This window comes from Rattus rattus, chromosome 7, assembly GCF_011064425.1.
Source record: "Rattus rattus isolate New Zealand chromosome 7, Rrattus_CSIRO_v1, whole genome shotgun sequence".
NCBI classification, from domain to species: domain Eukaryota; kingdom Metazoa; phylum Chordata; class Mammalia; order Rodentia; family Muridae; genus Rattus; species Rattus rattus.
The window spans coordinates 31,442,729-31,458,370 of record NC_046160.1 but is presented as its reverse complement, the minus strand read 5'-3'; the positions used below and the strand labels follow the sequence as shown (position 1 = coordinate 31,458,370).

Below are 15,642 nucleotides of genomic sequence, written 5' to 3'. Positions count from 1 at the left end.
ACTAAAATGTACATAAGAAATACTCAAGTTAATAAAAAAAAAAATAAAGTCAATTAAATAATTTATACACAAAAGAACCTCTCTATACTTTATTTTTAAAAAAGCACAAATTTTGCAAGCTAAAGGAAAATACTTATACAAGCAAAAAATAAATCATTCCTAGATATGCTGAACTGTTCTAGTCCAGAAGCTTCTTGTAAGTCTTTATAACTCATTCATTTCAGATAAGGATGAAGCTGTTTCAGCCTAGCTCTTCTTGACAAGCCAACCCTAATGGGACGGCTGCATGTTTTAAGAGGCTGTACTCTGGAAATCCCATGCGAAACATGACTGCCTGCAAAGAGGACAACATAATTTATAGACTGAGGCAAAAATTACCATCTGCTTAAAAGTCCTTATTTTAATCATTATATTAGCCACATTTGCCAAGAATTTAATAGCAATCACTTTAAATGCATTATTGTACTTAATCTTACTATATCCGGTTCTAAAATATAGAAAGGCAAATACAAGAGAAAAAAACAAGAAGCTTTTCAAGGTATATAACATCTACATAAGACCAGTACTCCAGTTAAGAAATCTGGTAAAAGAACAATAAAACCAAACACTAATTAAGATTTAATTCAACTTAATACTGTGCTTTATGAATGTCATTTTTCAGTTTTAAGGGAAGCAACTCTGCCATGTTGTTAATAGTTATATTTGGTATCTAAAAGAGATTTTTATTTAATAAAATGCAAGTATAAGTATAGCTATGGATTACTCTGATCTTTAGTTTTATTTGACATCACGTTACATCACTTTCTAAGAAATTCAATTGTTTCAAAAAGCTCTATTTCTTCCTAGAGCCGTTAACTTAGACAGGTAGATATGTTGTATTACCATTAAGAGGAGGTTTTTTCCACATTAACTATATAGTGCATTTGTAAACCTTGTAAGTTGGGCTCTAGTGAATTAGTATGACTTTAATACATTATATAAAAACACTGTCATCGAGCCATTGTTAAATTTAACAAAACTAAACACCATGACTTCAAAGTTGAGCAAATTGCATATATCTATGTAAACACTGATGAAATCAATTCCAAATTTAAACTGCATATAAATAATGCTCCTGAGAAAACAAGGTAACCCTCCAAAAAGCTATAAATGCATTTTAATACTCAATTTAACATTAAAATCATAAATTTAATGATAAGCAAAAGTTTCATTACTAGAGTTTTGGAAATCTTTTAAATGAAAGGGATATTCAACTCAAATTATTGGGTCATGCTGATGTTAGTACATTTGGTTATATATTAGATAGTTTTAGGAATTTTATATAAAATGAACTTCTTCATTAAAAGATTATTTCAGAATAGAGCAAAATTAATCATCTATTCCTTTTCAAACTATGCTTTACTCTTTTATATTTTAATATAACAGTGACTTATGGTAATTTTACAATGGGTGAGAAATTATTACATTAATTTCCATCAATAATAGGTCTTTGTAAAATAATGACCTCTCTCATTAAGCTATGTGTTGAAACTATATTCCTTTGCAAAGTAAATCATAGTCCTTTTCTTATTGTTATATGCTTGATTAATTTACTCACAGTTTTTAACAAATCTGGGCATTCCAGAATGCTTTGTGAAATTGCTCTTAAAGTCAGTATTTAAAAATATGTCATGATTAGTGCATAGTAGTGCTCGATTTTAATCCCAGCACTGGGTAGGCAGAGGCAGGTGAATCTCTGAGTTCTAGGCCAGCCTGGTCTACAGAATGAGTTTCTGGGCATCCAGGGCTACTACTGGTTTGGTCAACAGGCTAATAAAATCTGTGTCTGCTAGGAAATTGTTAAAAATCCAGAATCCTAGAGCTTGAGTACAGTGAAACAGAATCCTTTAACGAGATCTTCAGGAGATCCACAGCACATTAAAGTCAAAGCAATAGTGGCCTAAAGGACATATAACATACCAGGTGAACAGGCAGTTGCCACATAGCATGCAACAATGTATGAACAATGAACAATGAACAATGTTCCTTCTCCTCCTGTTCTCCATCAAATAGGCTCCTAAAGCCAAGTGTTCCCTGTCTTTCTCTCCAGCCTAACGTTTTAGACCTATAGAATACCAGTCCCTCTATCATCACTTGTTTTCAGGGAAGAAGACACTGCCTGTATACTTTTAAGCTTCCAAGGCATCAATTAACTATTGTGGTTAATTCATCGTAAGTTAAGACAAAGGGAAAGAGCCAAAAGAAAAGACAAAATGAGGCTGTAGGTTGTATTCTTCTATTGATGAGAAGTGTGTGTGTGTGTGTGTGTGTGTGTGTGTGTGTGTGTGTGTGTGTGAGAGAGAGAGAGAGAGAGAGAGAGAGAGACAGACAGACAGAGAAAGAGAGAGAGAGAGAGAGAGAGAGAGACAGACAGACAGACAGAGAGAGAAATTATGGCTCACTTAAGATATTTGAGTGAATACATTTTCTTTCCAATGTGACCATTTTAGATCCAATATTGTTATGCAAATCTCTGACAATACTATAACTTCACCTTGTTTCCTAATTTTAATCCTATCCTTATCTATACACATTTGTACCAGTTAGAATAAATATTATATTTTGCTTTATTCTTATATCAAAAACTACTTAGGTAAGGATTTTTAGCAACTGTTTAACTTTGCTTTGGTTGTTTCCCTTAACAGCAATTACAAGAAAAATAAGTATAATAGCCATGTTCAAAAATCATATTAATACCTAAATAATAATAAATAATTGCTAGAACATTTGGGCCTTGGTTTCTGGCCTCAAACCTGTACCAGAATCTTCTGTCAACACCTCCCTAGTGCAGAGATTAAGGGATGAGCCATCATAGCAAGATCAGTATTAGTAAATTGTTTTTATTTATAAAGTATCTACATGAGAAGATATATAAAGGTAAAGATGTATAGAACATAGTGGGAATGGCATTTCAAGAATGGGAATCTATTTGGGAGTCTCCTTTATTTGTTACTTTGTCGATTAATAGTATATACACCACAAATCACACATTAATAACACATCTTATCATTTAGATTATTGTCATACATAACTACAAATATTCAAACATACTTTGCAGAGGAAAATCAGTATTACTCTGATATTTAGCCAGTGTCTACATATTGGAATTAGTAACTTCTTGATATTTTTCAAAGTATGAAATTTTGTATTTGTTTTCTACCAAACATAGTAGTTTGATCATGCTCAAAAAATATGACAGCCATATTAAAACATACTCCAGAAAATAACAAAAGATCTTACCTCCCTTCAATAAAGTTTCTTTTTTACATTCATCACGAGAAAAAGTAGAGCTTTTAGGTAAAGGTTTCTTATAATCTGAAAATAAACATTAACATATTATAACTCACTTATGACACTGCATTGACTAGCTAGTTAAAACTCTTTCTAGAGAAAGTGACTTTTGTCTATAAATGTTAACAACATTGACAAACTATGTTTTTATAAATTCTGCTTTCAAATGACTCCCAAGATTTAGAAAAATTAAATAAGATTCCACAGCTTTTATTAATTAATTTGTTTCCTTCATCTCCAGTTTATTGTCTAATATTCTAATAGATCTTTGTAGGAAATAGTATACATTAATGAACAGTCTTTTCTATTTTATTTGTTACCAGAATTGTATATTTTCCCTACACAGGAGAAAAAAGGCAGTGACTTTTTATCATGAGTAAGAAATTATAAGCCAGGCAATGGTTGTGCATGCCTTTAATCACAGCACTTAGGACCAGAGGCAGATGGATCTCTGTGAGTTAGAAGCCAGTCTAGTCTACAGAGAGAGTTCCAGGACAGCCAAGGCTATACAGAAGCCCTGTCTCAAAAAACAAAAACAAAAGCAAAAACAAAAACAAAAACAAAACAAAAAAGAAATAAAATTTAAATGGCATACCTTCCTCAGGAGTAGAATGGAATAATTCTTCCTCTGATCCTGGACAAGACTCATTGGGAACTGCCTGTCCTCCATGAGTAGGTATTGCTTTCCAATTAAATAAACGTTGGTGCCTTTTATGTTTTTTGAGGCCTGCTTTCACATCACAAGGCAAAAAAGGTGTATCTCTTGTGCTGGTTTCAACCATTTCCAGTTTGTTTCCTATCTCCATTCTTGCCTCCTTAACATCATTACTTTCTCCAAAGTAATTTTCTTCCCTATTGTGTGTTTCCATGGTACTTGGAATTTCATTTTCCTTACTAATTTCATGAAACATACGAAGTTCTTCAAGTACTAAATCAAACTTGCTCTTCATCTCAAACTCTTTTGCTATTGGCAGAGTTTCTGTTGATAAACATTTAGCAGTTAAGCCCTGAAAACATTCATTGTTCTCCCCACTTGAATCACTTTCAAACTGATGATTAGCATACAATGCAGACTCCTTCTCTGGATGGAAATGCTTTGAATTAGTTAACTCAATTTCTTGCAAAATACCTCCATCCTCTTTTGCACTAGTCCCATTATTTTGATTAACAGATTTAGTTTCTTCCACATTTATGCTCTTCCTCGCTAGCGAAGCTGACTGCACTGAAGACCTTCTGTCCATTGGGAGAAAACTACTCTCTTGCTTCTCTGTGTCAATAGCTTTATGAGCTTGGCAACTACTTGAACTTTTTGCGACCTTCATTTCTTTCTTCAAAACAAAATCATATATTTTCCCTTCTATTTTACTTAACAAATCCTCCAAGTTGATCTTCAGAGTTATGGCCATTGCATTAATCTGGTCACTGTGTGATGTATTTTGGCTTAACAACATGCACAGTTGTCTAACATTAAAGACATCTTCAAATATGAACTTAAAAATTAAGTGAATGGCCTTATGCTTCCATTTTCTTTCAGTATCTAAATCTTGACTACACATACTACTTTCATAATATTTTTCATTAATATGTCCACAGTTATTCTGTATAAATAAAAGATCAGACTTCACATGTGAGTTGCTAATACCAAACATATAATAAGCCAAATCTCCCATATTTAGGAGTTGTTCAGCACAATTTGTATTCTCATAACTAGGTTGTTTTGTCAAAGAAAGTTCTTCTGTGCTATTAAAATTCATTAAAAGGGGAACATTTTCACATATTTTGTAAACTGGAAACTTTTTAGTTGTCATAGTAAGAGAATTGATGTTTTGTTTCTTAGCCCATTCAAGAACATGTTCCATTTTAAATAGCTTCCTTTTCTTTACTGTAGATTTTGTATTATGTTCTAATAGTCTTGAAGAAGTCAACATCTTTGTTAGATACACAATATGTCTTTCCTGTATTATATTTTTCAAATAATTCAAATTCACTATATATTTGAAAATACAACCCTCTTCTGATTCCCCGTCATCTGCATTTCTTATGAAAGAATCAAAGTTATCGAGCAAAGAAACTGTATTGATTTTCAGAATCATATTTAAGAATTCTGAAATACTATTTTGTAAATATTTGCTCAAAACGCCACTCTTTTGAATATCAATCTGCTTTTCACATGTTGACATTTCATGGCAGATTAAAGTACTATCTTCTTTATTTCCTGAAATGTATTTTTGTACAGTATAGTATCTCAGCTGTAGCATATTGACATTTTCACCTTTACCATTAAACCAAACAACCTTTATTAAATTGGGGGGAGAACCCAGAGTTCCTATCATTACATTCCTGACTTTCACACTGTGATAATCTCCCATGTGTAAAAGGTCTCCGCATAACGCCAAATTCAAATGTTCTCCGTGTTTATTCATATTCTCACAAATAATCCTAAATTTTTTCATTCTCCAATTTTGCTGTTTTCTTTTCAAAATAGATTTGTTATAGTTTGGGCTTTGAAATTCTTCTTGTCTGGTAGGTATGTAATAGTCTTGATTCCTTTCTGCTCCCTCCAAATTTGCATTTTCTAGTGTTAGAGTGATGTTCTTTTTAGAGTCTCTTACATCACACTCGATACTACCATGCCAATAGTAGTTTAAATTGATCAAGTCTATTTTCCCTTCAATTGTGAGTGACTGGTGGTTACTTTCAGAATAGTCAGAAAAATCATTTTCCACATGTACGTATTTTTTATCCTGTAACTTTTGTTTCTTAGCATCAGGTCTATTTTGGGACAAGAAAATGTTTGTGAAATCCCTAACATATGCCACAATTTTGTCATTCTTTTTCTTTGCTACTTCCTTTAAATAGACAAAGGACATGTTGCTATTTAAATCCCTTGGAAACTCAGGGAAATTTTTTGTGATGCTATCTCTAAAATAGCTGGGTTTGGCACTTTCCAAGCAGGCCTGGTTTTGAATTTTTGGTATTTTTAGTGTAGATGATGAAACGTTTTCTTTTTCCTCTGAGGTTATAACACTGTCAACTTTACATCTGTCCTTAATTTCATGTAATGCTGACTTAGTTTCCTCAGAAAACGTTCCATCTAGAAATGGGTTTCTTGGCTGTCTCGCCGCAGAATTCTTTTCTTTCAGAATAGTTTCCTTCTCAGGAAGTTCTTCAGACTCCTGTTTAACTCCTTGGACATGGGGCATGAGGGTATTGGGTGGAGCATGACTCACTTCTGCTTGGTCACCAAGGTACACACCCTCCCCGTCCTTCAGTCCTGCTTCACAAGACCTTCCTGGAGCCCTCGAACAAACTGCTCTTCCTGAGATTCCAGACTGCCAACAGTTCTGTGTCTGGAATGTTCTGTCTCCACATCCCGGGTCACACCGCTGCCTCCCACCGCCTGAGCTCCCCGGGCTCTTTGGAATGAGGAACGCTGTGAAGGGTCTGGGCGACCACTCCCAGACTTTTTCTACCTCAGACAAGCGAGGCACCACAAGTAGTGGCCATCCCGCCTCACAGACGCCGTCAGGCTCCTTCAGACGACGCCGCTTGCTGCTGGGTGACGCCGCAGCGGGGTCCTGAGGAGGCGCTTCTGAGGAGAGCGGCCAGGCAGGCCCTGAAGGCCACGCGGGGCGGGAGAGAGACATGAGCGCCCAGCAGAAACATCTGTCAGAGATTCCCGCCTCGCTCCGGCCTTTTAAAGGGCGCGGGCGGGCGACGCCCCGCCCCCGGCATCGGCCCTTGTCACACCTCCACCACGCCCCTCGAGGCCAGACCTAGGCAATCGGTCCAGGCCTCGCCCCACTCTGGTCCCGCCCCGACACGCCTCCTCGTAGCTCCGCCTCCACCTGTCTGTCTGAGCCCCAAGCGCTCCTGACCGTTACACCAAGTTTTAGCGCCGTTTTGAAGACAAGAACATTAGCTGTAATACGCGTTTCAGGCCTTGTAGAACTGAGGGGGAAAGTTGGAATCTGTGTTTTGAGTTTTGTGGGGGCAGTCTTATTTGTTTAAAGTTCGAAAATCGGTGCTTTCCTCTTGAAGCTGTTTTTCCTCGGGGCTTTTTTGTTTTGTTTATTTGTTTCAGGTGGATTGTCCCATACAATCCAGTGGCTCTGTCAGCGCCAGAGCAAATCTTTCTGTATCCGGGCATAAAAAAATAAATGAAACATCCCATTTATAGTTAAAGTCAGTTTTCCCTCTTCATTAAATTAAAAATGTGAAGAAGGGGCTGGTATTTAACCATATTTAGGGGAAAGTGGTCAGAACTTTCTACCTAGAAAATTACTTTTTCTCCAGTTAAGACTAGGACTATATTTTTCACAGATGTTGTAGAATTTACTTCCCAAATATTATGGATAAGTTTACTTAGAAATAAAAGTTACATGTTTGAACTTTAATGTAAATACAATAATCCTGTAGTGGCTCATAATAATGCTATTTCATTTTTCCCTCTGCATTAAGAAAGTTGTCTTACCAACCAGAGCTTCCAGGGACTAAGCCACTACCCAAAGACTACACACGGACTGACCCTGAGCTCCAACTGCATAGGTAGCAATGAATATCCTAGTAAGAGCACCAGTGGAAGGGGAAGCCCTTGGTCCTGCTAAGACTGAACCCCCAAGTGATTGTTGGGGGGAGGGCGGTAATGGAGGGAGGATGGGGAGGGGAAAAATGACATAAATAATTTGGCATAGTACTGAACTATAAAAAATAATTTCTTAATTAAAAAAAAGAATGTGATGCATGCTGACAAATTTTTGATATATTTGTGCTGCCTTAGGAATTCTGCTTCTGAGGCTGAGCAGTGTGGGCCTGAGTAAATGCCAATTTACCATCATCTCTACCTTCATCTGGTTTTGTCATCCAACAAAAGAAATGAATATGAAATTAGAGCAATAAGAAGCAAACAAAAGTTGGAGCTGAAGACCTCAACTGCTCACTCTTTGCCCGTTGGTCAGATACACTAGAAATAAATGCACAATGTATGCAGCATGGGTCTTTATTATTTTTATCAAAAATCTCCCTTTTCAGAAATAGTAGATAATATGAGAAAAAAAAGGTTTGTTTTTTCTCAATACACCTTTAATGGTTTTTAAATGGTTTCCTATCTGGTCAAGTTGGATTTTCAAAAATTTCATTTTTAATTTTTAATAAAATGTTACAACTTGATCTTTTTCCAAAAAAAAAAAGAAATGAAATGAACTGCAAGTATTTTTATTAAATACAATGAATAATACAAAAGAAATTATTGTTAATAAAAGGAAGATTGTAGGAGACATATTTTAAGTTCAAACTTTTCTTCAAGTCTTCTGCATTGCTGTGACTAGTGGTAATGGCATTACTCCTTCCTGCTTTTACAACCTTTTAATTATGTTTTCTCCTTAATTTGAATTGATATGTGAAAGCACAAAACTGCACACATATATGATGTATGCAGGCCTACATGTTATATAATTTTTAATCAAGTTAGAGATGTTTACATTCTAAACCATCTATAAATTTTCTAGTGAAAAGCTTTAAACATCTCTTCCAATCTAGTTTTTTTGTCTGATTATGTACATGAGCAAAATGCAATGAGAATTCATATCAATTGTCAATCTAGCAATAAACTTATCTTGTAAGTATGATTAGCACATATTTAAACTCATTGTTTACAAAATAAGTAGTTTTATAAAATCTGTGCTGAAAACAATAGTAAAAATATAATTTCTGGAGATGTACTAATTCCAAAAAAAAAACAAAACAAAAAAAAAAGAAAGAAAGTTGTCTTTATGATTTCTGGCCAGTGCCAATTTTTGTAAATCCTGTAATCATAAAGAAGAAAAGGATCTTTTAAATGTCTATTATTATATACATGTTTATTAAAAACATGTAATTTTTGTAAAGTGAGCATAAAGCCCAGTCCTCTTGATGGTTGTTTCTATGTATGCTGTATTTTCCTTTAAACTACAAAAACATACTCTCTTCTAAGCCCTCTTTAACAACTATGAATTTTAAGGACTAGAAGTCAAAATATAAATGTGATAAAACTTAATTCAATAAAATATCCAGAACTACATCCAAGGCATTATTAGGTATACATAAATGTTTAATGCTTTCTTCCCACCTGTCTCCATAGATATGGATATACAAATGTGTGCATATATATGTATACATATATAATGAGCACATATATAAATATATATCCTGCAGAAATATACAGCAATTGAGACCAAAATAAATTCATTTTCTTCTATTCACATATTTAAAATCATACTAGTGACCACTTCTATTTATAAATAATGCCTATTGTAGTCACTTACTATTTATATTTTTCCCTTTCCATTTCAAATGCTACCTCAAAAGCAAATGGGATGTAAGAAATACAGAAGGTTGTATGTTCAACTCATAGGCTTGTTTGAAAGCTCGTCTCAAATGTCATACCTCTGTATCCTTTTACCTCCCTGTCCTTTGAAAGTACTTGTCTCTTTTAATAACAGTAAACTGAGATTCCAGGGCAGCACCTGTCTACTTCCTTTCAGCCTGTGTCTTATTGCGGTTCAGATCTGAACTGAACAAGTGAAATACTGATTGAGTTCATGAGATAAGCCCCACTAAGGAGCTTTGCACTGCGCCTGTCAGAACCGTTCAGAGTCCGTTCTGTATGTTGGGATGCCAGTGCTGAATGCCAATGTCCTCAGCATGGCTTACCTCATCTACAATGAAGACTTACGTCATCCTCTTCTACTCCATGTTTTCCGTGTGTTTGTTTTTTTAACCACTTGCCTCAGAATGTTTGATTGATACTGTTCTATTCCATGCATATTCTCAATGTTCTACTCTTAATCCACCTGGCCGATCCCTACCAATATTAGGTAACTTTTTTTTCTTTTTGTTTAAATCTGGTTCTTTTGTTTCGGGTTATACAGAAGTTTGCTAATGTTTGTTCAAATCGGAACACAAGCATAATCTGGTATACAGAACAGACTGATACAGTGGTTGTTCCCTGAAACCCAGCTTGGCTGCCCTGGTGTGAGAACCCAACAGAGCAAGGGCAGGGGGCCCTGACTCTCCTTACCAGGAGTACTCTCCCTGTAACACATACCAGGCCTACTCAGTTCAGATCCTGGCACAGCCGCTGTCCCTGAGCCTTGCTTTCTTCTTTCTCCTCGGAAACTGTTTCCCACATTGGCTCCTGCTGTGTTCTGGCAACTGCTGTATCTGTGACTTTGTTACTTCCGTGGCCACCCCTTCAGGTAAGTTTCGCTGGATATATTCCAGATAGACATTGGCTGTGCATCCAGTCAAACGTTTTAACTCCAGACAACTGTAAAGCGTCCTCATCTCATACTGGACTCTGTGCTTCTTGAAGATGTGTACTTGGGGAGAGTGAAGCACTCATTTTTCTTGGTGGCTCGTGTACTTTAATAGAAATGCCAAGTTCTTTAGCAGCGACCATGGCAAAATACTCAGAACTGTCTAATACAGCCTTGTCATGGGCTTTCACTAAAACGGACATGGCTCATCGGAAGTGGTTTATCGTAGGTCTAGTTAGATCCTTTGGGACATCCATGTGCATGTTTGACAATAGTACCCACTTCATACTGGCACTGAGCAGGAGGTTACCAGTTCTGATTATACTGCTCTTAGACCCATTTACAGATGAATTCCCCAATTCCTGCAGCAGGCGCCGGCACATAGCCACACACGCAGGCAACACGCGCCACCATCTTGGTCTGCTGTAACTTTTGAGATGCAGGAAAGCATCTCTACTTCATCCTAGCTGTATTGACTCCCTAGGCAGATGACCTGCAGACTCAGCACTCTTTTAACAGTGGGGAAAAAAGCAATAGATGGGAAACAGAGTAAAGGATGATACATTCAGGAGTCATTCAGCAGAGCAATAGTGGTACATCGCTTCTCAATTAAAGCGAAACAATGTATCCGTAAATGGTTTAAACCAAAAGCAGTCTCTTCCTCTTCCAGTTTTAGTGTCCCCTTTATTGGTCAACCTCTCTCTTAAACTAGAAACTGTTAGTGTTACTCTCTTCTGCCTACTTACTCAAATTCCCCAGCACCTAACACCTTGACTCTACACAAAATGTGACCCTGACATTAAGCCCCATGATTTATTCCTAGTATTTCATCTTTATTTCAATCCCACACCATTCTTTCATAATCCCCTATAATGAGCTCCTTTGTGTTTTATTAGACTCTCCTCAATTTCGTAATACTACTGCAGCATTTTCCTAATAAAATATGAATTGTTTTATTTCTTTGCTTTAGGATTTCATTGAACACTTGGACACTTTAAAATAATAATACACAAATTCTAATTTATCATATTTTGAGTTTATTCATTGTTTAGCTCTGTCCTACTTAAAGGGTTTGGTTATCATTGTCATTTTGTTTTGTTTTTCGTCAACTTGACACAAACCTGAACATATCTGCTAAGAGGGATTCCTAATTGAGGAACTGCCTCCATGAAATTCCACTGGTCTTTAGGAGGCCAAGTTCTTTATGATTAATGATGGGGATGAGTTGTGAAAGAAAACAGAGAAAGCCAGAAGGAGCAAGCCAGTGCAGCCTGTGCTTCAGTTCCTACCTCTAGATTCCAGCCTTGACTTCCCTTGATAATGGCCTATATAAACTATAAACCTTTTCTTCCCCAGGTTGCTTTTGGTTCTATCACAGCAATAAAAAAAAAACACAAACTCTGTGATGGTCAAATAAAAATGGCCCCATAGGCCCATATAGCTAAATCCTTAGTCATCAGGTCATGATACTACTTAAAGGGATTAGGAAGTGGCCTCGTTGGAGTAGGGGTGACCTTGTTGGAGAGAATGTGCACCAATGCAGGTGGCCTTTGGGGTTTCAGAAGCCCAAGTCAGGCCCTGGTTCTCTCTTCCTGCCACCTGAAGACCTGGATGTAGAACTCTCAGCTACTTCTCCAGCACTGTCTGTGCCTCCATATCTGCTCAAGGATGACAATGGACTAAACCTCTGAAAATATAAGCAAGCTTCAACTAAGTACTTTACAAGAGTTGCAAAGGTCATAGTTTCTCTTCACAGCAATATAACATTGACTAAGACAAACTCCATTACCTTTCATTTCTTCTTATATATTATTAGAGGTCTCTAAAGGAATAGAACTCATAGAAAATACGTATTTAAAGGGGTCTAGTAGATTCGCCTACTTGTGTTCTGGGTCATCCAACAATAGCTGACTCATACAAGAGAGGCCAAAAGTTGCTTGGTTCCCAAGGCTGGATGTTTTAGCAATTACAATCTGATGCAAAAGGGTTGGAAATTCAGGAAGAACTGGTAGGCTTCATGTAGGAAGCTGAAGAAGCTTGTTCTAATATTGTTAGAAGAATGCAGCAGGGGCAGTATCAGGATAGAAGAACTTGCCTCCAAGCATAAAAGGAGTCAGAAAATATGCAAAGGTTTCATTCTTGCATGTACTACTGACACTTAGGGTGGGCCTGCTCACATAAAATATCCCATCAAGAAGTGCCATTAGCCAACCTTTAAGTTGATTCCAAATCTACTCACTTTAACAGCCAAGAGTTGCCTTGACACATTATTTGTCTTCCTGAAGGACCACATATCTTGTCACTCCTTGAATATGTAAAGTGGAGCTTCAACTTTGGACAGAACATGAATTTTTGGATTAAAGTGGTAGATTTCACTTACTTTTCCACAGTGATTCCAAAACACAACTGCCTTGCATCTTTATAGATCCACAGTTCTATCTGTTGCCCACCCATCTTTTCCACCTCTAAATCTTACCTAATTTATGTACCATGAATGCTTAGCTCAAAAGGTAGAAGTAAACTTTCCAAGATCCCAAACTATTAGAGAATCAATTGAGATTTACAACATCTGCCGGATAGTTTAATAAATGTCAGCATCTCCTCCATTGTTGGTGGGATTGCAGACTGATACAACCATTCTGGAAATCAGTCTGGAGGTACCACAGAAAATTGGACATTACACTACCTGAGGACCCAGCTATACCTCACTTGGGCATATACCCAAAAGAAGCTCCAACATATAAAAAAGACACGTGCTCCACTGTGTTCATAGCAGCCTTATTTATAATAGTCAGAAGCTGGAAAGAACCCAGATGCCCTTCAACAGGGGAATGGATACAGAAAATGGGGTACATCTACACAATGGAATACTACTCAGCTATCAAAAACAATGACTTTATGAAAATCAGAGGCAAATGGATGGAACTGGAAAAATATCATCCTGAGTGAGGTAACCCAATCACAGAAAAACACACATGGTATGCACTCATTGATACGTGGCTATTAGCCCAAATGCTTGAATTACCCTAGATGCATAGAACACATGAAACTCAAGACGAATGATCAAAATGTGAATGCTTCACTCCTTCTTTAAAAGGGGAACAAGAATACCCTTGGCAGGGAATAGAGAGGCAAAGATTAAAACAGACACAGAAGGAACACCCATTCAGAGTCTGCCCCACATGTGGCCCATACATATACAGTTATTCAATTAGACAACAGGGATGAAGCAAAGAAGTGCAGGCCAACAGGAACCGGATGTAGATCTCTCCTGAGAGACACAGCCAGAATACAGCAAATACATAGGCGAATGCCAGCAGCAAACCACTGAACTGAGAACGGGACCCCAGTTGAAGGAAGCAGAGAAAGGACTGAAAGAGCTGAAGGGGCTTGAGACCCCATATAAACAACAATGCCAACCAACCAGAGCTTCCAGGGACTAAGCCACTATCCAAAGACTATACATGGACTGACCCTGGGCTCCAACCTCATAGGTAGCAATGAATAGCCTAGTAAGGACACCAGTGGAAAGGGAAGCCCTTGGTCCTGCCAAGACTGGACCCCCAGTGAACGGGATTCTTGGGGGGAGGGCGGTAATGGGGGAGGGTGGGGAGGGGAACACCCATATAGAAGGGGAAGGGGAGGAGTTAGGAGTTGTTGGCCTGGAAACCGGGAAAGGAAATAACATTTGAAGTGTAAATAAGAAATACCCAATTTAATAAAGATGGAAAAAAATAAATAAATTTCAGCATCAATTAGAAGATGGAATGACAGAAGGAAATAAAGTTTTCTTCCACTGAGGAATTCCCTAATTAGTTATTCAATGCCATGTGATCAGCTTTGACATCATGTACATGCAACACTGAGTGGACTGAGGACTATATTCTTATACATATGTGTGTAACAATAATAAAGGAGTAAAAACCAGGAGTTTGAGAGGAAATGAGAGGGAGGCAAGGATGGAGTTGGAGGGAAGAAAGGGAATGGAGGGAAATAATGTCATTATATTTTAATGAAGTGTTAATAAAACCAAGAAAAAAGGAGAAAAAAATCATTGTCAGTCTACTAAAAGAGTTTGAATTTTATTAGAATTCTTGTAGTTGCAAGGAATATCCCTTTTAAAAATAATTGTGACATCCTTTTAGTTAACCCTTTGGAAGAGATTTTTGAACTTTTTGAATGGCAGTGTCTACACTTGTTTAATCATCCAAATCTATGCTTTGCATTTCTGCACAGCTTTGAGTTTTCTGCTGAGCCGAGTCATGTTGCTTGGTTATATGATAAGCGTTTTAAAAGTCAATGAAAATTCCTATACTCTCACTCACTTTGTATTTTTATAGAAGTACACATATCCACATTAATATATAAAATACATTTAACAGGAAAACAAAAGTGGAGGTTTTAATTCAAGAATTATAAGTAAGACTTGCATGAGTAAGACCAGGACTTGATTGTCCAGTTCACATTTGGGAGTCTGGAGCAAAAAAGATTAATCCTTTCTGTTTTACATTTATTTGCATATTATGTATAGTTCTGAACGTACATGTACCACCACACACTTGTCATGGTCAAAGGAAAATTTGCATGAGTTGATATATATATACATATATATACATATACATATACATATATATATGAGAGAGAGAAAGAGAGAGAGAGAGAGAGAGAGAGAGAGAGAGAGAGAGAGAGAGAGAAGGTGGGAGGGAGGGAGAGAGGGAAGCTAGGGCTGAGCCTGGAAACATGGTTCAAGTAGCAATAAGCTTTCTGCACAATCATGAGAAGCTGAATTCAAATCTACATCAAGGATATAAAAGATGAGTTGTAACGGCATGCAGCAGTAATCCCAAATGCTGGGGACATAAAGACAAAAGGATACCTGGAGCTTACTAGCTAGGCAGGGTGGCTAATTCAGTGAGCTAGCTCCTAAGAGGTTTTGTTAATCAATCAATAAAAAATGGAGAATTAGTGAGGAAAACATCTGACACACTTGATCTACATACACACTCACGCTACACAA

The 15,642-nt window shown here is 37.0% G+C and overlaps 1 protein-coding gene and 1 pseudogene across 1 annotated transcript; both read right to left on the bottom strand.

The window, feature by feature from the left end:
• Positions 1 to 215: 215 nt before the first annotated feature.
• Positions 216 to 6,977, bottom strand: Rad51ap2 (RAD51 associated protein 2). The gene is made up of 4 exons (XM_032908690.1): positions 5,754 to 6,977; positions 3,926 to 5,426; positions 3,280 to 3,354; positions 216 to 334 (listed from the first exon to the last, which is right to left on the bottom strand). The coding sequence occupies exons 1-4, from the start codon at positions 6,975 to 6,977 to the stop codon at positions 216 to 218; spliced, it is 2,919 nt and encodes a 972-aa protein (XP_032764581.1).
• A 3,446-nt stretch (positions 6,978 to 10,423) lies between these two features.
• LOC116906027 lies at positions 10,424 to 10,927 on the bottom strand (annotated as a pseudogene).
• Positions 10,928 to 15,642: the final 4,715 nt, after the last annotated feature.

What these genes read in the sequence shown, in the direction of transcription:
- Rad51ap2 (XM_032908690.1), bottom strand. Translation starts at nt 6,977, where the DNA reads ATGTCTCTCTCCCGCCCCGCGTGGCCTTCAGGGCCTGCCTGGCCGCTC. An exon ending in CCATTCTACTCCTGAGGAAG is followed by an intron (nt 3,355 to 3,925) that starts GTATGCCATTTA and finishes GTTTATTTTCAG; the next exon opens with ATTATAAGAAACCTTTACCT. An exon ending in AGAAACTTTATTGAAGGGAG is followed by an intron (nt 335 to 3,279) that starts GTAAGATCTTTT and finishes TCCTCTTTGCAG; the next exon opens with GCAGTCATGTTTCGCATGGG.